At 36.9% G+C, this 24,591-nt stretch overlaps 1 protein-coding gene across 2 annotated transcripts in view; it reads right to left on the bottom strand.

The window, feature by feature from the left end:
• ATAD2B (ATPase family AAA domain containing 2B) overlaps nucleotides 1-24,591 on the bottom strand; it is a 150,457-nt gene that overhangs the window by 84,134 nt on the left and 41,732 nt on the right. For both annotated transcript variants that reach the window (XM_059132520.1, XM_059132521.1), the window contains exons 9-13: nucleotides 18,266-18,364; nucleotides 16,086-16,197; nucleotides 13,468-13,583; nucleotides 10,800-10,974; nucleotides 6,743-6,831 (exon numbers count right to left, since the gene is read on the bottom strand). In XM_059132520.1, the coding sequence (XP_058988503.1) occupies nucleotides 6,743-6,831; nucleotides 10,800-10,974; nucleotides 13,468-13,583; nucleotides 16,086-16,197; nucleotides 18,266-18,364 (591 nt within the window). The remainder of the gene's footprint in view (nucleotides 1-6,742; nucleotides 6,832-10,799; nucleotides 10,975-13,467; nucleotides 13,584-16,085; nucleotides 16,198-18,265; nucleotides 18,365-24,591) is intronic.

The following is a 24,591-nucleotide window of genomic DNA, read 5'->3' as shown; positions in this document are numbered from 1 at the left end:
ATCTACAGAAACACAATGTATATTAAGGGTTGCTTAGGATTTGGGGGTACTAAAGAGGAGGCTGGAGAGTGATGGCTAAAGGTTGAAAGGTTTCTTTCTGGGGAGATGAAAATGTTCTGTAACTGATTACTGTGATGGTTATGCAACTCTGGGAAATACACTAAAAGCCACTGAACAAACAGCTTCAATGACTGAACTGCATGATGTATGAGTACCATCTCAATAAAACTTTTTAAAAAAGAAATAAAGGGGTGTCTGGCTGGCTCTTGAATCTCTGGATTGTGAATGTGAGCCCCGTATTAGGTGTAGAAATTACTAAAAACTAACTAAAATTTTCAAAGAAATATAAAAGTCTCTTAATAAGATAGCAATCTGGGGGAGGATTTATGTCTGGCAATTTATATGATGTTTAGATTCCTAGAGAATTACATTTGCATTATTATTATTATACCTTTGGATGACTTCTTTAGAATGGCTACTTTTTAAACTAAGTTCAATTCAAAATCATTCTGTGCATATTTTAGTTTTTGAAGTTATGACTTACACATTTCTGAAAATGCTGCATGTCTAATTATACAAAAACCGTAGCTCTAGTAACAAAGGTCTTCCTAATAGTTTTCTAAATGTTCTCATTTCTATATACCTGCCTGAAACAACTTCTCCAATATGCTCAGTAAGTTAAAAAAATCATTCTCCCTCCCAAATAAACTGTTCTAAATGTGTGTCAAAACTATAAATGGAACCAAAATGCTAGAGACCCAGTGTACATGTATAGTAAGGATTTGTGCTTGTGCTAATTAAATAAATTAAAATTAATGATCTAAGTGTCTCACTTCAGATATAAAGAAAAAATAAGCATCATTAAGTGTAAATTCATATTTAACCTCAAATTTTTCCTTAGTACATTCCAATCACAGATAGGTATTTCAAGTGTTTGTTAAGACTTATCAGCATTTTGGGGGCATCTGGGTGGCTCAGTCAGTTAAGCATCTGATTCTTGATTTCAGCTCAGGTCATAATCTCAGGGTCATGATCTCAAGCCCCAACTCCAGCTTTGCACTTAGCCGGGAATTTGCTTGAGATTCTCTCTCTTCCTCCATCTCTATCACCCTCTCATATAAATAAATGCACCTTAAAATATATATTCATCAGCATTTTTAAGTGTTCTTTAGAAGGGTTTTCAGAAAACAGTCTCAACCATGGCCAGAAACAGAATTACAACCTAGCTTGGATTCTATCAAAAGTTGACTTCTTTAGAAAAATCAAATGACCAGCCCCTGGATCAAAATCCTTTAGTAACCTTGATTAATGTTCAAAATAAAGTCCGAACAACTTAATACTATATTCAAGGCCTACTTGCCTGCCCTAAATCTTTCTCCTACATATCTTCTAAATGTATCTGTATTACCTTCAAATATGGATCTAAATAAAATTAACTGGAATTGTTTTGCATAGTGTGAAGAAGGATCCAGTTTTATTTTTTCACCAGATACCCAATTCTCCCAGCATTATTCATTGAAAAGGTCATCCTTTCCCAACAGTACTGCATTGTCTCTTGTATTAAAAATCAAGCATCCATATATGTGTAGATTTATACATGGCTCTGAATTTCGTTCTATTTGTCTATTGGTCTAGTCTTCCACCAACATCAAGTCATCTTAAGCTTAAGAGGCCTTAATAACTAGCAGAGCAAATACTCCACTATCTTGTTCTTCCACAAAAGTATTCACTATTATTTCTTTCTATTTCCGTATCAATTCCAGATTCATTTTGTCAATACAAAAAAGTGGTACAAAGAAAGGCAAAATTCTCTATCATGATTGGTTTAATCTTGCTAGATGCTCATTACTACATCCAAGAAGTTATCTACAGACTGCTTTGGAATTTCTATATACATAATTACATCATCTATAAATAATAACAGCATTGTCTATTCCTCTCCATTACACACACCTTATATTGCTTTGTCTTACCAGACTACACTGATCAGGATCTATGTAGAACACTGATCAAAAGTGTTCATAGTCATCCTTATAACTGTCATATTAAACGTTTTCATCTTTCAACATTAAGTCTGTAATAGGTTTTTACAGATACCTATATTCCTCATTCTCTGAGGTAAGTGACCTTATCAAAAACAAATATTAAAGGGGAACCCTCTTACACTGTTGGTGGGAACGCAACCTGGTGCAGCCACTCTGGAAAACAGTATGGAAGTTCCTCAAAAAGTTGAAAACAGAGCTATCCTATGACCCAGCAATTGCACAGATAGGTGTTCACCCCAAAGAAACATATGTAGCGATCCCAAGGGGCACGTGCACCCTAATGTTTATAGCAGCAATGTCCAAAATAGCCAACTATGGAAAGAAACTAGATGTCCATCAACAGATGAATGAATAAAGAAGATGTAGTATGTGTGTGTATATTTATATGTACACACACACACACACACACACACACACACACACACACAGGAATATTATGCAGCCATCAAAAATGAAATCTTGCCATTTGCAACAATGTGGATGGAACTAGAAGGTATTATGCTAAGCGAAATAAGTCAATCAGAGAAAGATAAGTATTATATAATCTCCCTGATATGAGGAATTTGAGAGGCAGAGTAGGAGGCTTGGGGGTTAGAGAAGGAAAAAAATGAAACAAGATGGGATCAGGAGGGAGACAAACCGTAAGAGACTCTTAATCTCACAAAACAAACAGAGAGTTGCTGGGGGGAAATGGGTATGGAGAGGGTGGTTGGGTTATGAACATTGGGGAGGGTATGTGCTATGGTGAGTACTATGAAGTGTGTAAGCCTGACGACTCACAGACCTGTACCCCAGGGGCAAATAATACATTATATGTTAATAAAAGTAATAAAAAAACCTGAAGCTTTTATCATTATAAGCTGGTCCCTTTATATGTGTAATAATGCTTTCTGCCTCACAGTCTATCTTGTCTAATACTGATAACAGCAGTATTCTGTTAGTGTTAACTTGGCATATTTTCATGCCCATTTTACAAGTGACTATTATGGACATTTTTTATAAATAAAATAGTATGGGGCACCTGGGTACTCAGACCAAGCCCATGTCTGCTTCAGATTCTCTCCCCCCTCCCTCTTTTTGCACCTCCCCCCAGTTCATGCACTCACTCACTCATTCTAAATAAACAAATAAATATTTTTTGAAAAAATAAATAAGACAAATAAAATAGTATAACATGTGACCTTTCGTGTATGAATTACTTCACTTAGCATTAAGTCTTTGAGGGTCATCCATGTCACATGTACCATACAAGCTAAACCCATGCAGCATGTGTCAGAATTTCATTCCTTTTTAAGGCTGAACTGTATGGCTATAACTCATTCTGTTTACGGATTCAGCAGTTAACGGACATATGGATTATTTATGTTTTGGCTATTGTGAATAACAGTGCTATGTGTATTTCTGACTAAGGTTTTGCATGCCTTTTTCCCACCATTTTACTTGGAACCTTTCTATACCCTTATACATGGTGTATCTCTTATAAACAAAGTATCAACATATTTTATTCTTCCTCAGTTTGACAATCTTTGTCTTTTAAAAAGAACACTTGGGGGAGCCTGAGTGGCTCAGTCAGTTAAGCTTCTCACTCATAGTTTCAACTGAGGTCACCATCTGATGGGTGGTAAGATCAATCCCTGCGTCAGACTCTGCTGGAAGATTCTCTCCCTCAGCCCCTTACCCCCATGCTATCTCTTTTTCTCTAAAATAAATAAATAAATCTTTAAATCTTTAAAAAAAGAACATTTGGTCTGGGGCATCTCAGTTGCTCAAACTGCAGACTCTTGATTTCAGCTCACGTCATGATCTCAGCTCTGGTCATAATCTAAGGGTCCTGGGATCAAGCCTCAAGTTAGGGTCCCATGCTCAGCAGGCAGTCTGCTTGAGGATTCTCTCCCACTTCTACCTTGCCCCCCCCCCCCGCAAATCACATAAATCACATGGCATTTTTTTCTCTAAAATAGTTAGCTCTTAAAAAAAAAAAAAAAAGAACATTTAGTCCCTTTACATTTCAGGTCATTTTTTTATGTATTTGGGTTTAAATCTAAATTATATTTGTATGTTTCTCCTACTGGTCCTATGATTCTGTTCGTCTTCTTGAATGCATTTCAATTTTTTTTTTAAATTATTCTATCCCTCCCTCCAACTACCAACTAACATTTTAGAAATTACAACATATTTCTATTAGTAATTACTTTAGAAATTAAAACTTGCATACTCGGTACTCAAAGCTTCCCCTTCCAGGTTTGATGGATGAAAACCCTGCCAGATAACCCCTTGCTCTGCTTCAGGAAATAACTATAAAACCTGAACAGAATAATACAAAAACACTGAAGGAACTAATGAGTAAACAGAGACATACAGACTTTGCTGGAAATTCATGGTCCTCTGGAGAAAAGAAGAACATAGAGAAAGCAAGTTCCCCTCTCTCTGGCTTTCAGCATGGGTCTAAGTACAGTGAGATAGGTAAGGAAGATTATGCTAAGGGAAACCCCTTAACTTTCCAGCCTGAGAGTTCAGAAAGAGAAGGCTGACCATTAACACTAAAGAATATGGGGGATCCCACAAAGGCAAGAGCCAGGGAAGACATCCCCAAACTCCATCTACCCACATCTCTAAATGACCCATAACAACAAAGACACAGAGTGAAGAAAGTATTGGTAAAGATTAAAAAAAAAAAAAAAAAAGATCTGAAAGGAGATCAAAGCTGCCAGCCAAGAAACAGTCTGTAATTCAATCCTAAAGCAGAAAATTATCTGTAAAACCCAGGAAATACTACTCATAAAAGAAAAATAATAAAATCCAGAGCCTTCCCAAACAAGCATTAATAAATCCAGGATCCAATCCAAAATTGCCCAACAAATGAAGTACCAAAACAATAAAACATATTTTCAGAAGAAAACAAACAAGCCTAACAGTGAGATGAAACCAGATGTGGAAGCTAACATAAGAGGGTGGGGCACCTGGGTGGCTCAGATGGTTAGGCAACTGCCTTCCGCTGCCACTGGGCTCCCAGCTCCACAGGGAGTCTGCTGCTCCCTCTGACCTTCTCCCCTCTCATGCTCTTTCTCTCACCGTCTCTCAAATAAATAAATAAAGATCTTAAAAAAAAAAAAAAACCACACAAAACTCGGTCTAACATAAGAGGATTTTTTTCTAACATAAGAGGATTCTTAAAGATTTATTTATATTTATTTTAGAAAGAGAGCACGTGTGAACGTGGGGGGAGGGGGGAAGAGGGAGAAAGAATCCCAAGCAAATGCCACACTAAGCATGGAACTTGATGTGGGGCTCAATCTCATGACCCTAAGATCACAACCCAAGCCAAAACCAAGAGTCAGACACTTAACTGACTGTATCACCCAGGCGCTCCAACATAAGAGGATTTTAAAGCAATTATTATTAACCTCGATGAAGTAAAACAAAATGTTTAAATGCATGAAAATCACATTGGAAAAATACAAATAATGCAAAAAAATCAAGGAGCACCTGGGTAGCTCAGTCAGTTAAACATCTCATTCTTGATTTTGGCTCAGGTCATGATCTCAGGGTTATGAGACTGAGCCCCACATCAGGGTCCCTACAGTGTGGAGTCTGCTTAAGGTTCCCTCCCTCTGCCCCTCCCCTCCATGCTCACATACACACGTGCACACACTTTCACACTCTCTAAAAAAGAAAAAAAAAAATCAAATGTAAGTTCTACAACTGAAAAAAATAATTTCTGAAACAAAAAAATGTGTTGGCTGAACAAAACAACAAAATGCACATGACAAAGTAAAAAGGACTGACCAAAGATAGATGAAAATATTATCCAAGTTGGAGAGAAAAAGATTGAAAAAGACAAATTTGCAAATACGTGATAAACACGAATCTGAATAAACACAAAGCCCATACTGACACATGTCACAGCTAAGTTGTTAAAAACCAAAGCTAGGGGTGCCTGGGCAGCTAAGTCAATTAAGCAGACGATTCTTCATTTCAGCTCAGGTTATGATCTCAGGGTCATGAGACTGAGCCCCAAGTTGGGCTCTGCACACATTGTGGAGTCTGCTTGATATTCTCTCTCTCCCCCTTGACCCCTCTTCCTACTCACACGAATAAATCTTAGGGCACCTGGGTGGTTCAGTGGGTTAAAGCCTCTGCCTTCGGCTCAGGTCATGATCCCAGGATCCTGGGATCGAGTCCCGCATCAGGCTCTCTGCTCAGCAGGGAGCCTGCTTCCTCCCCTCTCTCTGCCTGCCTCTCTGCCTATTGTGATCTCTGTCAAATAAATAAATAAAATCTTTTTAATAAATAAATAAATCTTTTAAAAATCACGGAGATCAGATTTTTCAAAAATCACAGTTAAGCAAACAAAAAAGGGCCAGACTAGTTGAAAATTTTTCAAAACACAGTCCTGACAAAGGGTTTCTTTTGAGAGTACATAACGAAATTGTATGATACAGTAAGACTCACAATCTGATCTCCTTTTTTTAAAAAAGGGAATAAAAGATTTTAAGATATTTAACAACAGAAAATATGTAAATGGGCAATAACCATATACTAAGATGCTCAATAGTTCACTGAGCTAAGTGAGAGGAGTCTTTCTCAAGGACACGGTTCACATCTTATAAGCTTCCTAGCACTTACCCAAAGGCTAAGGCCAACTACTATGTCAGTGAGTGAAAAGAATCTAACATAATCAAATTAAGAAAAATCACCTGTGGATCTGATCTTGTCTGCTGGATCGAACTGGAGCTAATCCATCTATTTCGTCAAAAAATATTATAGAAGGTCTCATCAAATATGCCTAGGATGAAAAGAAAACAAATGTTATTTATATTAGTTTTTACTTTTTATATTTCATTATTGTATTTTCCTAATGGGTAATATAAACAAAATGTACAACATACAGCAGCTAAGAAAGATACAATAAAAATGAAGTCTCCTTACCAGCCAGTCTCCAACCACAAGCCCTCTCCCAGCAGACAGTTACAGTTCTGTGTTTATTCTTCCAGACATGTTGTTTATACACATACACAAAAATGTACTTTTAAAAATATTATTTTATTTGATGCATTTTAAGCACAGTATACACACTGCTTTCATCAAATAACACAGTCTATCCATGTAACAATATATTTTAATTAGCTTCCATATAAGCACATGAAGATTGCTTCATTCTTGTTTGACAGCTACAAAATGCCCTAATGTATGGGCGTGCCATGATTAAACTAGTCTCCTATTTGTAGACATTTAGGTTATTTTCAATCTTTTCCTCCATAGCTAGACTCTTCCTACTCTGAGATTAGAAACAAAAACTCTCCAGAGTTTTCTTCCATTACTTTCACAGTTTTCATTTTTCACTCAAATCTTAAATCAAGCAGAAGCTTAACTGAAGGTAAAAAAATATATATATGTATTAGAGGGGTGCATGGGTGACTCTGTGGGTTAAGCCTCTGCCTTCGACTCAGGCCATGATCTGAGGGTCTTGGGATCGAGCTCCACATTGGGCTCTCTGCTCAGCGGAGAGCCTGCTTCCCCCCACCCTGCCTCTGACTGCCTCTCTGCCTACTTGTGATCTCTCTCTCTTTCTCTCTGTCAAATAAATAATCTTTTAAAAAATATTAGATTACAAGTGAAAATTTTTTATATTACATAATTTACTCGATCATTTATGTTTCAGAATTACTTAAAGCAAATTCTTAGTTCATAGGATGGTCAACTTACTAAAAACCAGATGTAAATTTCCCACTTCTCTCTTATTTCCTCTCTTATTGACATGATATGCATTAAAAATCCAGTGTTTTCTAATAATTTTAAATGGGGGGGGGGGGCAGTGAAGGTCAGAGGGAAGAGAAAGAGAATTTTAAGCAGGCTCCATACCCAGTGCAGGGCCCAAAGTGAGGCTCACCTCACAAACCTAAGATCATGACCTGAGCCAAAATCAAGAGTTGGGATGCTTAACCAACTAAGCCAGCCAGGTGACCCCTAGTAATTTAAAATGAAAGGCATTTAACTACAAAACTTAGGTTTTGGGGGAAAAAACTTTATAAAAGTAGAATCATGTAGTAAGAGAAAAACAGTGGAGCCTAGCTGGCTTAGTGAGTAGAGCATGGCTCAGTCAGTAGAGCACATGACTCTTGGTCTCTGGGTCATGAGTTCAAGCTCCACATTGGGTGTAAAGAATGATTGATTGATTGATTAAATAAATAAATAAATAAATAAATTTTATAAAAAGAAATAAAGATTTGATCATCACTTTTATATACACAAAACACACAGCTGTTTTTCAGAACTAAAGCCTTGCAGAACCAAACTAGAGTATATTATGTGTCCGCCACGGTGGTAATAAAATAAACACTTTACATTCTTCCTTTCTGTGAAATCTCCCAGTAGTCCAGTGAGAATGGTATTATTTCTCATTTTATAGAAGAGGCAACTAAAGATCAGATGTGTTCATGTTATATACTTAAAGCCACACGTTAAACATTTTTCTAACACCAAAGAACAAACTCTTTTTTTTTTAAGATTTTATTTATTTATCTGAAAGAGAGAGAACATAAGCTGGGGGCGGGCGGGGGGCGGGTGGTGATAGCAGAGGGAGAGGGAGAAGCAGACTCTCTGCACAGCAGGGATCCCAGATCCCAACATGAGGTCCATCCCAGGACTCTGCGATCATGACGCAAGCCAAAGGCAGAGGCGAAGCCAACTAAGCCACCTAGGCACCTCCGAAGACCAAATTATTAGCCAATATATTATACCTCATTTATTTCAATTAGTGTATAGATCATGTCCTTAATTTAAGAATGTGGACTCTTTCATTTAAAAAGACAATAGTGAGGATGGCTGGGTGGCTCAGTGAGTTAAGTGTCTGCCTTTGGCTTAGGTCATGATACTGGGGTCCTGGGATCGAGCCCCATATCAGGCTCCTTGCTCAGTGGGGAGCCTGCTTCTCCCTCTCCTCCCTGCCTGTGCTCTTTATCGCTTGCTCTCTTTCTATTAAATAAATATTTTAACATTTTAATAAAAAATGAAATCAATAAATAAAAAGAGTAATGAGAGCATCTGGGTGGCTGGGTCAGTTAAGCATCCGACTCTTGATTTCAGCTCAGGTCATGATCTCAGGGTTGTGGAATCAAGCCCTATGTCATGCTCCATGCTCAGCAAGGAGTCTGCAGGAGATTCTCTCCCTCTGGCTCTCCCCTCAACACCTGCTTTCAATCTCTCTCTCTCTCTCTCAAATAATAAATAAATCTTAAATATTTTTAACTAGTAATAATGACTATCAGCAATATTTTAGAAAAGAGAGCATCCCAACTACTCTTACCTACTTACCCACAAAGAAAACTATGAAACAGAAATAAACCAAATTTAGATTTTAAAAAGCATTAATTTATGCCATAGTTTTGAATGAAACCAACAGATATTCCTACACCCAGCATTAAGGGGCTAAAAGCATTTAAAATTAATTCCCAAACTAATTCTTCTTTCATCTACCAATACTGCTCTATATTTGTATTTTTCAAATATTAGTAAATTCTCTTCAAGCAAACTGTTTCACTTCCCAATAGACACTGAACACCTTGAAGGCAAAAATTTTACCTTATTCCTCTTTCTACTCCCATTATCTAGAACATGGGAGTTTCTCATACTAACTAAAATTAGTATTTGAAGGCACCCGGGTAGCTCAGTAAGTCAAGCATCTGCCTTTGGCTCCGTCAAGACCCCAGAGTCCAAGGATCAGGTTCCACATCAGGCTCCCCACTCAGCAGGGAGTCTGCTTCTCTCTCTGACCCCCCCCACCTCGTGCTTTCTCTCTCTCTCTCAAATAAATAAAACTTTAAAAAAAATAATAAATTTTAAAATGAATAAAAAGAATTGAAGTGCTTTACCAATTACAAAGGACTTTGATACACATAAACTCAAGTAATGACTACTCAAAGATTGCTTACTGAAAATTTTTTAATTTCATGTAATTTCCTTAGATATAATGAAATAAAAGTTGCATTGCCAAATATGAATGATATCCTTCACTAGTTCAAATAATCAAAAGTGAATTTATAACAAGACTAAGTTAATAAATGTCTTACAAAATAATATTGTTAAAGCTATAGAAATTTTTTTAAAAATGAAGACTGTCTACACAATATTCAGTCACCTAACCCTGCCTTTTGAAAGCACTCATTACTGGGGTGCCTGGGTGGCTCAACCAATTGAATGTCTGACTCTTGGCTTCCGCTCAGGTCATGATCTCAGGGCTGTGGGATGGAACCCCACATCGGGCTCTGCACTTAGTGCAGTCTACTTGGGATTCTCTCCCTCTGCACCCCCTCCCTGCACTCTCTCTCTCTCTCTCAAAATAAAGAAAGAACATTCGTTACTGAATTCTTCTAGCACGATATTTACAGCTCATGAAAATAATACAGTGCTCTGTGAGATTTCCTGCAGAGATATTTAATTTCTTATGCTTGTTCTATTTCCTCAATTAGAATAAAACCTAACAACATGTATGTTATACTCCACGTTCTCAAAAGCACCTAACAAGGTATTATATGCCTACTAGCCACCTTAATAAATGGTTTGTGAATCATCTTAAGTTAGTACTATTTAAACTGCTATTAAATACATCCAAAGCATACAAATTCAGATTACTGATCCCGAATTAAACATACTGATTGGAAATATGCCTCCTTATGAACAGTTTATGTTTAGACTAAATATAACATTTTAAAGAAGATATTTTAAAGAAGATATTCATAAGCTGATTTCACTTACCTGATCAAAAAGAAGCCGAAGTTGCCGTTCAGATTCACCAACCCACTTGCTCAGACAGTCTGCTCCTTTTCGCATAAAAAAAGCGACCTTTTTGTCTCCTTGACTGCACTCATTAGCTAATGCTCTGGCAACCAAGGTTTTACCTGTTCCAGGAGGGCCATAAAACAAACAGCCCCTAAAAGAAAAAAAGAATCAAGAGAAGTAAGGTAATGCTATCACCACCACTAATAATGAACACAAAAGGACGCATCACCCATATAAATTTGTACTAATGTGTATGATAACTATTACGCACCAGGAAAGCTTCCTGTACTATAAAGACAAAAGTTTCGGGGCACCTGGGTGGCTCAGTGGGTTAAGCCGCTGCCTTCGGCTCAGGTCATGATCTCAGGGTCCTGGGATCGAGTCCCGCATCGGGCTCCCTGCTGAGCGGGGAGCCTGCTTCCTCCTCTCTCTCTCTCTGCCTGCCTCTCTGCCTACTTGTGATCTCTCTCTGTCAAATAAATAAATAAAATCTTTAAAAAAAAAAAAAAAAAAGACAAAAGTTTCACTTTGCTAAGAGCGTTTAAGGATGTTTTCAACAATAAAACTTTGGTAGGTAAATCAGAGAAAAGAGTAATTTGGCAAGACATATGAAAATTTTAAATGTGTTCTCCCAGTGACCCAGAAATTTCTTATCTCAGAACGTAGCATATAGAAAGACTCAGAAGAAATATAATACAGATATTAAATGGATGTTCCAAAAAGCATTAATTCTAACTGTGAAAAATTGAAAAAATTTAAGTGCTATCTATTAGTAATGCACAGATAGGGGCACCTGGCTGGCTCAGCCAGGGGAGCATGCGACTCCTGATCTTGAGGTTGTGAGTTCGAGCCCTGTGTTGGGTATAGAGATTACTTCAAGTCTTTTTTTTTTAAAAAAAAAAAAAAAACCCTTAAAAAAATAATAAGGTACAGGGACACCTGGGTGGCTCAGTTGGTTAAGCAGCTGCCTTCAGTTCAGGTCATGATCCCAGCGTCCTGGGATCGAGTCCCACATCAGGCTCCTTGCTTGTCAGGAAGCCTGCTTCTCCCTCTGCCTCTACCTGCCAGGCTGTCTGTCTGTGCTCACTCTCACTCCTCTCTCTCTCTAACAAATAAATAAATAAAATCTTTTTTAAAAATTTAAAATAATAATAATAATAATAATAACAATAAGGTACAGATAAATATATTGTTACATCCATAAAATGAAATACTACTAAAATGTCAAAAAGAATGATACATACATTATTGATATGGGAAGGTGTCTAGAATATACTGTAGAGTAAAAAAGGATTATATAAAGGTATTACTGAATAATTTCACCTATATTAAATGTTTATATGTGCTTAATACAGACAAAATATAAACTTAACATACACATACATGTATAAAATAAGCCTTTATATAAAAAATATACAAAACTGGGGCGCCTGGGTGGCTCAGTTGGTTAAGCAAATGCCTTTAGCTAGGGTCATGATCCTGGAGTCCCAAGATTGAGTCCTGCATCCAGCTCCCAGCTCAGCAGGGAGTCTGCTTCTCCCTCTGACCTCCCCCTTCACATGCTCTCTCATTTTCTCTCTCTCTCAATCTCTAATAAATAAATAAATAATTTTTTAAAAATATTTTATTTATTTATTTGACAGAGATCACAAGCAGGCAGAGAGGCAGGCAGAGAGGAGGAAGGAGGCTCCCTGCTGAGCAAAGAGCCCAATGCGGGACTTAATCCCAGGACCCTGAGATCATGACCTGAGCCAAAGGCAGAGGCTTTAACCCACTGAGCCACCCAGGCGCCCCTAAATAAAATATTTTTAAAAAATTTTTTAAAATATATACAAAATTATTCATCCCTAAGGAGTAAGATTACCCTCCACTTATAACACTTTCTGCTTATCTCTCTCCATTTTGTTTCAGTTTCTTCCATAGCTGTATTACTTTAACGACTTTGAAAATAATAATTATGTTAAAATTCAAGTTACAAATTGCTTTTGTGATTTTAAAAAGCCACTTCAGAATTATAAGCCACATTTTTAATCTACTGATTAATGGAATAGGGGATGACTCTTTAATGAGATTTACATTCTGAAACAGATGGAAAATGAAAAGGAATATTTAGCAGTTAAAACCTAACAGTCTATATATACATCTTCAGAATATTTTATTTTGCCCTATTTCCTTTAACATAATTTCTAGCCTTTTTTCAGCCTAGCTATCTTATTATCAAACACAATTAATCTGATCATAAAAATAAATATCAAGCTTACCATTTCAAAACTACCCCCTCATCAAGTCAAAGAAACACTTAATTGAAATTGTGTTTCCAAAGACTAAACAACATAAAGAATCAAACTCAATGTTATTAGGAGGCCAAATTAAAGAAAATCCATTTCAGCAATCCACTTGTATACTCAAGGCCTACATAAAGATTTGTATCTTATGACTGACTCTTAAATGCTTAAATGTGAACTTCAAGAATACACTCAAGAGTACCAAAGACTTTGAATATTAAATAATAAAATTTCATTCTTAAATTCTCATTGTTAGAACACATCAAATAAATACAGATGAAATACTTCTAATCATTTACTAACTGAAATTTAATAAATCAACAGTAGTTACAGTAATAAATATCTAGAACATTACTGACCTTGGAGGCTGGATCTTAAATTTTTCAAAAATTTCCGGATATAGAAGTGGGAATACTACCATTTCCTTTAGTGCATGAATATGATGGCTCAATCCACCTATGCTATCAAACCGCACCTTGGGAAGAAGGGGAAAAGTTTAATATAAAATAATTTTAACTGCTTACAGAATTTTTAAAATTTGAGATAGTCTTATGATTCAGAAATATATGCCTTCAGTGGGTACAACAAAGAATTACACATTTGAAATGTGGAAAAATAAATTTAGCAGTAAAATTCAAGTTTACATTTCAATTCAGCTAAGTAAAGCTACCATTCTTTAATCTCCTAGCAACTAAGGACAAGATTAATAGCCAATGTAACACTTTAATGGATATCTATAGGAGATGATAAGTTGTAGTCACACTCTTAGTATTTTAAATACCTTTCAAAATACCATCTATCACATATACTCTTAGCAAGCGCAATAATGTCCCCAAGGGAATAAAAACTGATTTAGAAGTTGGGTGAAAAACATCTTAGCTAGTACAATGGTCTGTGACACTCCAAAGCTGAACTTTACATAACCAGATTTCTTTTCTTTTTTTTTTAAGATTTTATTTATTTATTTGACAGACAGAGATCACAAGCAGGCTCAGAGGCAGGCAGAGAGAGAGGGGGAAGCAGGCTCCCCACTGAGCAGAGAGGCCAATGCAGAGCTCGATCCCAGCACCCTGGGATTATAACCTGAGCCGAAGGCAGAGGCTTTAACCCACGGAGCCACCCAGGCGCCCCAACCAGATTTCTTCTTTATTTTTTGTAAAGATTTACTTATCTGAGAGAGAAGAGAGAAAGTGAGGGCAGGGGCAGAGGGAGAGAATCTTAAGCAGATTTCTTGCTGATGAGCCCAGAGCCTGACATGGGGGCTCTATCTCATGACCCATGAGATCATGACCTGAGTGGAAATGGGGAGTCAGACTCTTAACTGACTGAGCCACCTAGGCACCCCATACCTAAAAGACTTTATAAAATAAAAACTATAGAAAAAAGCACTTGAAGGAAATACTGCCAAAATAATAACAGTGATTGCCTCTGACTGCTGGATTAGGGCGGATTTCTTCCCCTGTATCTATTAACGGTATTTGAAAATGTTTCACAATGAAATGTTACTATATTAAAAAAAATAAGTAATCTGGAAAAATAAATGAAGAGTTTAAGAGAAACTATATTTTCTTACATAAGTTATCAAATTTTAAAGAAATACTCTTACTGAAGGGCAGAGACATCTAAAATTGACTGGATTCAAGAGAGTAAGGAGCTGGTAAACCAAATAACCAAAGATCATTAAGTAAGGTACTATGAAGAGCACATGGGTGGCTCAACTGGTTAATCTCAGGGTTGCGGGATCAAGCCCCAACCTCCACCCCACCCACTCCCATCAAGCTCCTCGCTCAGGGCAGAGTCTACTTGAGATTCTCTCCCCTCCTCCCGCCCCCCTCCCCCAACTCATGCTCACTCACACTCTCTAAAATAAATAAATTTTAAAAATCTTTTTTAAAAAAAGATTAAGGTCCTCTGAGAATATGAGATTGTGAATTCAATATTCTAAATAAGGTCTTCAATTAAAATATTTTCTAAATAAGGTCCTCAATTAAAAAATATTTTCAGATTGGAGATAGCTAACATTTCATTTTAAAATATTACACAACTACATTTCATAACTTAAGTTTCTCTTATGAGAATCAAATTATGTCATATAGAAAGGCTTATGGGAACAAAATTTAAAAATATAAAATACAATCTTGGCTATGCAGTAAACTTATTCCCAAATATTTCCCCCCGCAAGATTATACTAACAGTAAGAATCTACATCTTGTCTCACTTTTCATACTACATACTTTCCCCGGGTACAATAATCCATTCCCATAGTGATCTCAACTATCTTTATATTGGGGACCCATATCTGAATTTCTAGATATTTCTCCTTAATGCCAAACCTAAATAATTAATTTCCTATAAATTACTTCCATTTGTGATGTGCCACTGAGAGAGTCACTTAAGCCAGAAACTTAGGTCATATATTAGGTCATATATTCAACTTGTTTCTCTCCCTCATTCGCCAAAAGCAGTAAATCCAACCAATTCATCAAACTTGAATTCTCTCCTGAATTCTGTCAAATCCACCTACTTCTTCTTTCGGTCATTACCCTACCATCACCATTACTCCAAATTACTATGTTACAACTACGTCTAAGCCAGTTTCCCTAATGCCAGCCTTACTTCCCTCAAATTCACTAACTACAACATAGAGTATTTCATCTACAATGTAAATCTGATCACGAAATCTAAGTAGCTTTAACAATGCCCCACTATATACTACAATTTATGGGGCCTTGCCTTATTTGTCAGCCTCATTTCCTACTCATTTTTTATTATATATGCCAGTAACACTGAAATGGTTTTAAAAAAAAAAAACTTGAGTAAACAACACATGGTACCAGAGTGCTAGGTTTCAAATCATATGCATCAAAACACTAATAATAATGATATCTGGGTTTTTATTTTTATTGTGTGTTGACTTAGAAACAAGAAGTAACATTTTTTTTAAAAAGTCCTCTGGAAAACTATTTACAAAACTTACTGATTTGTCAATGTTCATTGGATCAACATCAGCCAAGCTTGCACCCACTTTGACACGTTCTCGGAGAATACCACTAGCTAAATCTTCTGCTCTGAAGTTCATAGGCAAACACCTGAAATTCATAAAAATCCAAGTAGAGAACATTAGAAGTTTTACATTTTTAACATCAAAATAAGTGTAAATCTTTGACATATTTTCATCTTTCTCCTTTTTCTGAAAACTCAGAAAACAACAAGGATTTCATATTTTTTAAAGTACTTTTCAACTTTTAAGGCCAAAAATAAATGTATTCACTAGACAAAACAAACAAGATCACTAATCTATTTATCTGTTCAAAGAACCCAACCTATTCCAACTTAGAAAACAATATATCTGATACTGGATATTATACAAGTATAAAATTAAAATAGATCTACTATGTATATATTACATACAGTATTAAATGAACTCAAACTTTATTATAATATTTATATTTGTCCTCAGGTATTATGTGGGTATGTCTACATGATTAAGAAAATTTCTTTCTCTTTAATTCAAAGGATACAATTTTAGATCACTTTTGAGCTAACTAACCCTTATCTTCTGTGTAATTACCTTAAAAATGATCTTTAGCCACCTAAAATTTTATTTAATTTTACTCCCCCTAAGAAAATATAATCTAGTTCCTTTTTATCTTGTATAAAAACCAAAAAGATGACATAAATAACCTCAAAAGAAGTATAGTTTCTATAATGAATGTACTTGTCACTCACATTTCTGAATCCTTAACCGTGATCAGATTTACCAGATTTACACTCACATTTCTGAATTCTTAACCTTAAAAATTTATTTCCAAAAAAAAAAAAAATACTTCCAAACCAAGTATCAGAATAGTTCACATTAAACAGGTATTAAATTGTTTTATTTAAACATAGATTTTGGGCCATGTGGGTGGCTCAGTAGGTTAAGTGTCTGCCTTTGGCTCAAGTCATGATGCCAACGGTCCTGGAACCGAGCCCTGCCTCAGGCTCCCTGCTCAGCAGGCAGCCTGCCTCTGACCCTGACTGCTGCTTCCCCTGCTTGTGCTCTTGTGTTCTCTGACAAATAATAAAATCTTTTTTAAAAAAATTTGAAATTAAAAAAAATAATAAACTTAGATGTTTTTGTCTTCTCTTATATTTTCTTTCCATCATCCACATGAGGAATTATTTTCAGCATAACATCTACACCAATCCAAATTTGTTTCCAAGACCAACTAACTGAAAATTTGCTATTTCTACAATAGATATATAATGCCAAATTATAGAAATACTTTGCTAATCATAAGTTTTCTAAATATAATTTATCTCTACTAGTATAAATATAAGCTAATTAACTCAAGTTTTAAGGAATAAATTTTCATTTGACATTCTAATTACTTACTAGACAAAATCCTGGCTCTCTCACCCAGTGAAAACTCCTGAGGTTTTTGTGAGCCACATAATAATCAGTCATTTACCCTAGGTAGGCAAAGACTACCAGATGGCACTCACTGAACCAAAACAAAACGAATTTTCCAATAAAATGGAAGGGCTTCTGAGACAATTTTATTAGAAATCAAATCAGGGGCCCTTGGGTGGCTCAGTCAGTTAAGTGATGGTCATGATCTTGGGTCATGATCTCAGGGTCCTGGAATCAGCCCTGCATTAAGCTCCCTGCTCAACAAGAAGTCTGTTTTTCCCTCTCTCTCTGCCTCTCTCCCCCCACTCAAGCTCTCCCTTTCTCATGTTCTCCCTCAAATAATTATATAAATAAAATCTTAAAAAAAAAAAAAAAAAAACCCACAGAAACCCAATCTTACTCTGAGTGCTGTAATCACTATAAACACTTAAAATCAGCCTCATTAAATGGATCTGGATTATAGGAAAGGTACCAAGGAAATACTACCGTAGTTGTTGGCCTCTACCCCTTGGTTCTTTCTCCTTTACGTTCCTACATTCCACTGAGTAGTTACACAGTAAACAATTTACAAGAAGTTTCCCAAGATTAGATTTCTATTTTAAGAATTACTAATTAAAAACCAAGTCAGTGCATTACCCTAGTCTAAAATATGTATTGAACATCAGTGTTAGCTAAGTACTAGTGCAGATAAGAATCCCATTCAAAAAAGGACTGTTCTTCCTTATTTCTATAATGTATATAACAATAAAAAATTTACTAACCTATTTCTTGCTCTTGCCATGCTTTTTGATTTCCTCCTCTCAAAGCGTTCTTCATCAGAAGAAGTTGTGTCACTACTATGAATGGCATGCTTCTTTCTCCTATTAAAGAGAGTAAAATCCTTAAAATCATTATAGTAGCAAATGGCTTTAAAAAATACACTGCTGGCAGTGGGTTAAACCTCTGCCTTCAGCTCAGGTCATGGTCCCAGGGTTCTGAGATCGAGCCCCGCATCAGGCTCTCTGCTCAGCAGGGAACCTGTTTCCTTCTCTCTCTGCCTGCCTCTCTGCCTACTTGTGATCTCTGTGTCAAATAAATAAATAAAATCTTAAAATAAAAAAAAAATAAATGTTTAAAAAAAAAATACACTGTTGGGGCACCTGGCGGGCTCAGTCTGAAGAGTATGCAAGTCTTGATCTCAGGGCCCTGATTTCAAGCCCCATAGGGGGTACAGAGATTACTTAAACTTTAAAAAAAAAAAAAAAAAAAAACCAGGTGGTTCAGTCGGCTGAGCAGCTGACTTTTGGTTGTTTTGGCTGGGGTCATGATCTCGTGGGAGATCATGTGGGATTGAGCTCCATCTGGCTCTGCACTCAGTGCGGGGTCTGGTTGGGATTCTTACCTCTCCCTCTTCTTCCCCCTCTGCTCCTCCCCCTGCCCTCTTGCTCTCAAATAAATAAATACATTATTTTCAAAAACAAAATTTAATCCTAACACCCAACTTGGCTCTACAGTGAAAAACACTGTAATTATTCAAAGAAATGTAAAAGCTATTAATTGGTTTCTGACTTTTAGAATTAACCTAATAAATTAATCAAGTAAGATTTAATAAGTGTCACAGAAAAAATATTATAAATGTTATCAGTCCAAGCAATACAAAAAGATAGAGGGCCATCCGGCTGGCTCAATCAGTAGAGCATACAAGTCTTGATCTCAGGGTTGTGAGTTTGAGTACCACATTGGGTGTAGAGATTACTCACAAATAAAATCTTAAAAATTTAAAGTAAAACAGGGACGCCTGGGTGGCTCAGTTGTTAAGCGTCTTCCTTTTGTTCAGGTCATGATCCCAGAGTCCTGGGATCAACCCCTGCATTGGCTCCCTGCTCAATAGGGAGCCTGCTTCTCCCTCTGGCTGCTTTCCCTGCTTGTGCGCTCTCTCTCTCTCTTACAAATAAATAAATAAAATCATTAAAAATTGTTTAAAAATAATTCTATATATTACGGAGTGCTCACACAACTAAGTGTATATTAATCCCCTTTACCTATTTCACCCATCCCCCCTTGCCCTCTGGAAATAATCTGTTTATTCTCTATAGTTAAGAGTCTGTCTTTTGGTTTATCTCTTTTATTTTGTTCATTTGTTTTGTTTCCTAAATTCCACATTGTTCACACCTGACTTTTAAGGTTAAGATACAAACATCCACTTTTCTCCATTCTACTCGTTCTTTTTACTTTTTATTTTAATTTTTTTTTTTAAGATTCCATCTATTTATTTGACAGAGAAATCACAAGTAGGCAGAGAGGCAGGCAGAGAGAGAGTGGGAAGCAGGCTCCCTGCAGAGTAGAGAGCCCAATATGGGTCTCAATCCCAGGACCTTGAGATCATAACCTGAGCCAAAGGCGGAGACTTAACCCACTGACCCACCCAGATGCCCCTATTTCAATTTTTTTAAGTTTTTTTTTTTTTTTAAGATTTTATTTATTTATTTGAGAGGGAGAGAGTGAGCCCAAGCAGGGGGAGCAGCAGACAGAGGGGGAGAGAGAAGCAGGCTCCCTGGCTGAGCAGAGAGCCTCACCCGGGGCTTGATCCCAGGACCTGGGGAGCCCGCTTCTCCTTCTCACTCTGCCCCACCTCCCCTTTTGTACTCTCTCACATCTCGAATAAATAAATCAAATCCTCAAAACAAAACAAATAAACAAATATCCTTCAGCTAATACCCTACTTACTGGAGAAAGAGTGAACGTTGTGTCATACCAAAAACAGGTATGACACAAAGATACCCACTCTCAGAACTTCTATTCACCACTGTACAGAGGACCCTAGTCATTATAATAGGAAAGAAATAAAACTCACAGAGACTGAAACTGTCTCTACTTGCAGACAATATGGTTTATACAGAAAATATTCAGTAATCTACAAAACAACTACTAGAACTAAAAACAAAATTTGCTAAGGTCATAGAATACAAAGTTTACAGACAAAACAATTCTATTTTTAAATCTTAGTAGCAAACAGTTAGAAAGTAGGTTTTCTAAACAGTTTTTTTTTTTAAGTTTTTATTTATTCATTTAAGTAATCTCTACACCCAAGGTAAGGCTTGAACTCATGACCCCAAAATCAAGAGTCACATGCTCTTCTGACTGAGCCAGCCATTTACCCCGAAAGCAGGAGTTTTTTAAAATATATATATATATATATATTTTTTTTTTTTTACAGATTCTGTTTATTTATTCGCCAGAGAGAGAGCGCGCACAAGCGGGGGAGTGGCAGGCAGAGGGAGAAGCAGACCACTGCTGAACATGGAGTATGATACCATGTGGGACTCCATCCCAGGATCTGGGATCACGAATCTGAGCTGAAGACAGACATTTACAGCCGACTGAGCCACCCAGGCATCCTGAAAACAGTTTTTAAAAGCAATTCCACTGAAGCATAAAATAGGAAATACTTAAAAATAAATTTAAGACATGAAAAACCTTTACAATGTAAACTACAAATCACTGCTGAGAGAAATTTCAAAAGACTTAACTAAATGAAATGATCTAACATGTTATGGACTGGCAAACTAAGTATTATTACAATATCGATTCTCCCCATACTGACCTACAGTTTTAATATAATCCAAACAAAATCCCAGCAGGCTTTTACTGCAGGAATTAACAGGAGTGCCTGGCTGGTTAAGTCAGAGGAGCACTGGATTCTTTTATTTTTTAAAGACTGATTGATTGATTGATTGATTGATTTGACAGAGAGAGAGAGAGAGAGAGAGAAAGATCGATCACAAGTAGGCAGAGAGGCAGGCAGAGAGAGGGGGAGAAGCAGGCTCCCCGCCAAGCAGAAAGCCCAATTTGGGGCTTGATCTCAGTACCCTGAGATCATGACCTGAGCCCAAGGCAGAGGCTTAACCCACTGAGCCACCCAGCTTCCCCAGTACTGGACTCTTGACCTCAAATTGGGAGTTTAAGCCCCACAGTGCATGTATAGATTACTCTTTTTAAAAAAAAAAAAAAAAAAAGAGGGACACCTGGGCAGCTCAGTAGGTTAAGCATCAGACCCTTGATTTTGCCTCAGCTCATGATTTCGGGGTTCTGAGATCGAGTACTGCACGGGGCTCACACTGCACGTGAAATCTGCTTAAGATTCTCTCTCCCTCTGCCCATCCTCCCCCACTCACATGCACATACGTGCATGTGCTCTCTCTAAAAAAAATAAAATAAAATAAATGTTGGGGGCACCTGGGTGGCTCAGTCATTAAGCAGCTGCCTTCAGCTCAGGTCATGATCCCAGGGTCCTGGGATCATAATTAATTAATTAACTTTTTTAAAAAGAAAAGAAAGAAATGAATTAACAAACTGATTACAACATTTAAGTGAAAATGCAAAGGACCTAAAATATCCAAACTAGGGGCACCTGGTGATTGTTGGTTAAGAGTCTGCCTTCAGGGGCAACTGGGTGGCTCAGTAGGTTGCGCCTCTGCCTTCAGCTCAGGTCATGATCTCGGGGTCCTGGGATGGAGCCCCACATCAGGCTCTCTGCTTGGTGGGGAGCCTGCTTCTTTCTCTCTCTCTGCCTGCCTCTCTATCTACTTGTGATCTCTCCCTCTGTCAAGTGAATAAATAAATTTTTAAAAAATGGATATTCTCATCTTCATATAAATTTGAAACAACCAATAAGAGATGTAGATAAGTAGGAGTCAGGCCTCTCAATGTCTGAAAGTTACAAGATAAACAAGAAAGATTAGAATAAACTCTGTGATAGTGGATTAGAGTGGCCCACTTCAGTAAGAACTCATGTTTAGCTCAAATATAAAGATGGGTAAAGAAACAATTATAAATGTGTCCGTAAACATAGGTTAGTGTACATACGTAAGATTACCTAACTATCTACAAGAGGGTCCTGTGTACAAACATACATAGTATCTAGATACTGGCTTCTAAATATTATTCTCCAATAGAAGAAAACAGGGATCCTTAGTGAGATGACTTATCCTAGAGCTGGGGCACAGAGTGTTTACAATGAGCTTGAAACATGTTGTAATGACAGAAAATAAGGAAGTACTCAAAAAACAAAACGATGGAGGAATGTAAAAGGGACACAATGGGTAAAGCAGGTACAATTTGAACAACAAAATAACATAATATTTCATTACTACCCAAAGTATAAAACAAATAAGCACGCATCCATACTAATATAAATGACTGAATAAATATTTTTAAGGGAAGGATGCCAATGTCTTACAAAAGAATTTTAAGTAATACAGGTAGACACTCCCCCTCTAAGAGACAGAGCTTAATTTCCAAACCACTACCTTTCCTTGAAGGTGTGCAAGACTTAGTAATTTGTTTATATTAAAAAAAATATATATGGAAATGGAAAAACAGTACCTTTACAGTGGAGAAATATGGCAAACACAACTCTAACCAAGTTATAAAGGTTAACTTAACATTATCATTGATGTCATATGGGTATAATTTTCCCCTTGATGTGATATAACAAGAAGGATCCTTTTCCTCCTGGGTAATCTTTCCAAAAATCCTAACCCCAGTCTCACCTAGAGAAAAACATGATTAGACAGACTGGGGGACATTTCATAAGATACAGGGACAGTGGGATGCCTGGGTGGCTCAGTCGGCTGAGCATGTGTCTTCAGCTCAAGTCATGATCCCAGGGTCCTGAGATCAAGTTCTGCATCAGTCTCCTGCTCAGCAGGGAGCCTATTTCCTCTCTCTGCCTGCCATTCCCCCTCCTTGTGCTCTTTCTCTCTTTGACAAATAAATAAATAAAATCTTAAATTAAAAAAAAAAAATACAGGGACAGGATTCATCAAGATTATCAAAATCGTGAAAAATAAGGAAGACAAAAAACTGTCACAGACCAGAGGAGACTGTGGGGACATGACAACTACATGTAATATGGTGGTACCCTCATTTGTATTCTGCAGCAGAAAGGAACATTAATGAAAAAACTATTAAAATCCAAATAAACCTTGAAGGCTGGTAAGTAGTTATGTACCAATATCACCTTTTAGTTTTAACAAACATGCCACAACATGTTAGCAATGACAGAAATTGGGTAAGAGGGGGGCGCCTGTGTGGCTCAATTGTGAAGAGTCTGCTTTCGGCTCAGGTCATGATGCCAGGGGTCCTGGGCTCAAGCCCCGCATTGTGCTCCCTGCTTCTCCCTCTCGCACTCCCCCTGCTTGTGTTCCCTCTCTCACTGCGTCTCCCTCTGTCAAATAAATAAATAAATAAAATATTCAACAACAACAACAAACTGGGTAAGAGGTTTAAGGGAAACCTATACTATTTTTGCAAATTTTCTGCAAAGCAAAAATTGTTCCAAAACTAAAAATTCATTTAAAAAAATTTTTAAACATTTGCTCTTCAAAACATCATTTTGAGAACAAATAGCCAAGTCAAATGATGGAGCAAACACTTGTAATATGTACATGTGACAAAAGATTTATGTTTAGAATATATTTTTAAAACTTAAAACTCAGTAAGAAGGCAAACAACTCCATTTTAAGAGGGCAGAAATTTAAGCAGAAATCTTTACAAAGAAGATATAAAAATGGCCAACAAGGGGTGCCTGGGTGGCTCCGTCGTTCATCGGCTGCCCTCAGCTCAGGTCATGATCTCTGGGTCCTAGGATGGAGCCCTGAATCAGGCTCCCTACTCAGCAGGGAGTCTGCTTCTCCCTCTTACTCTGTGACAACCCTCCCCTACTCATGTGTGCACTGGCTAATGCTCTCTGTCTCAAATAAATAAAATCTTTAAAAAAAAAGAAAGAAAGAGGAAAAGGGAAAAAACAGGAAAGACTAACTGAACCACTGTTTCAAGTGAAAGCAATGTGAGTTGTTTAGATTCAACTCTACACAAGTAGATCACCAAAGAGCTATGTAGCTGTAGAGAACATAATTGTTAAAACAGTAACTATTCCAAGCAAACTAAACCAGGAAGAGAATAGTCACATGTAAGATAATAACTACTAGTCCTTAAAGAAAGATACCATTTAGTTCCTCATTGACATTATCAACACCATCAATACCTATATTCTAATTATAAGACATTTCATAATGTATTATTTAAAGAATATATCTAAATAACT

This window comes from Mustela lutreola, chromosome 9 (assembly GCF_030435805.1).
Source record: "Mustela lutreola isolate mMusLut2 chromosome 9, mMusLut2.pri, whole genome shotgun sequence".
Classification (NCBI taxonomy): Eukaryota; Metazoa; Chordata; class Mammalia; order Carnivora; family Mustelidae; genus Mustela; species Mustela lutreola.
Note: the sequence above shows the minus strand (reverse complement) of the source record. Positions and strands in the feature narration are given on the sequence as shown.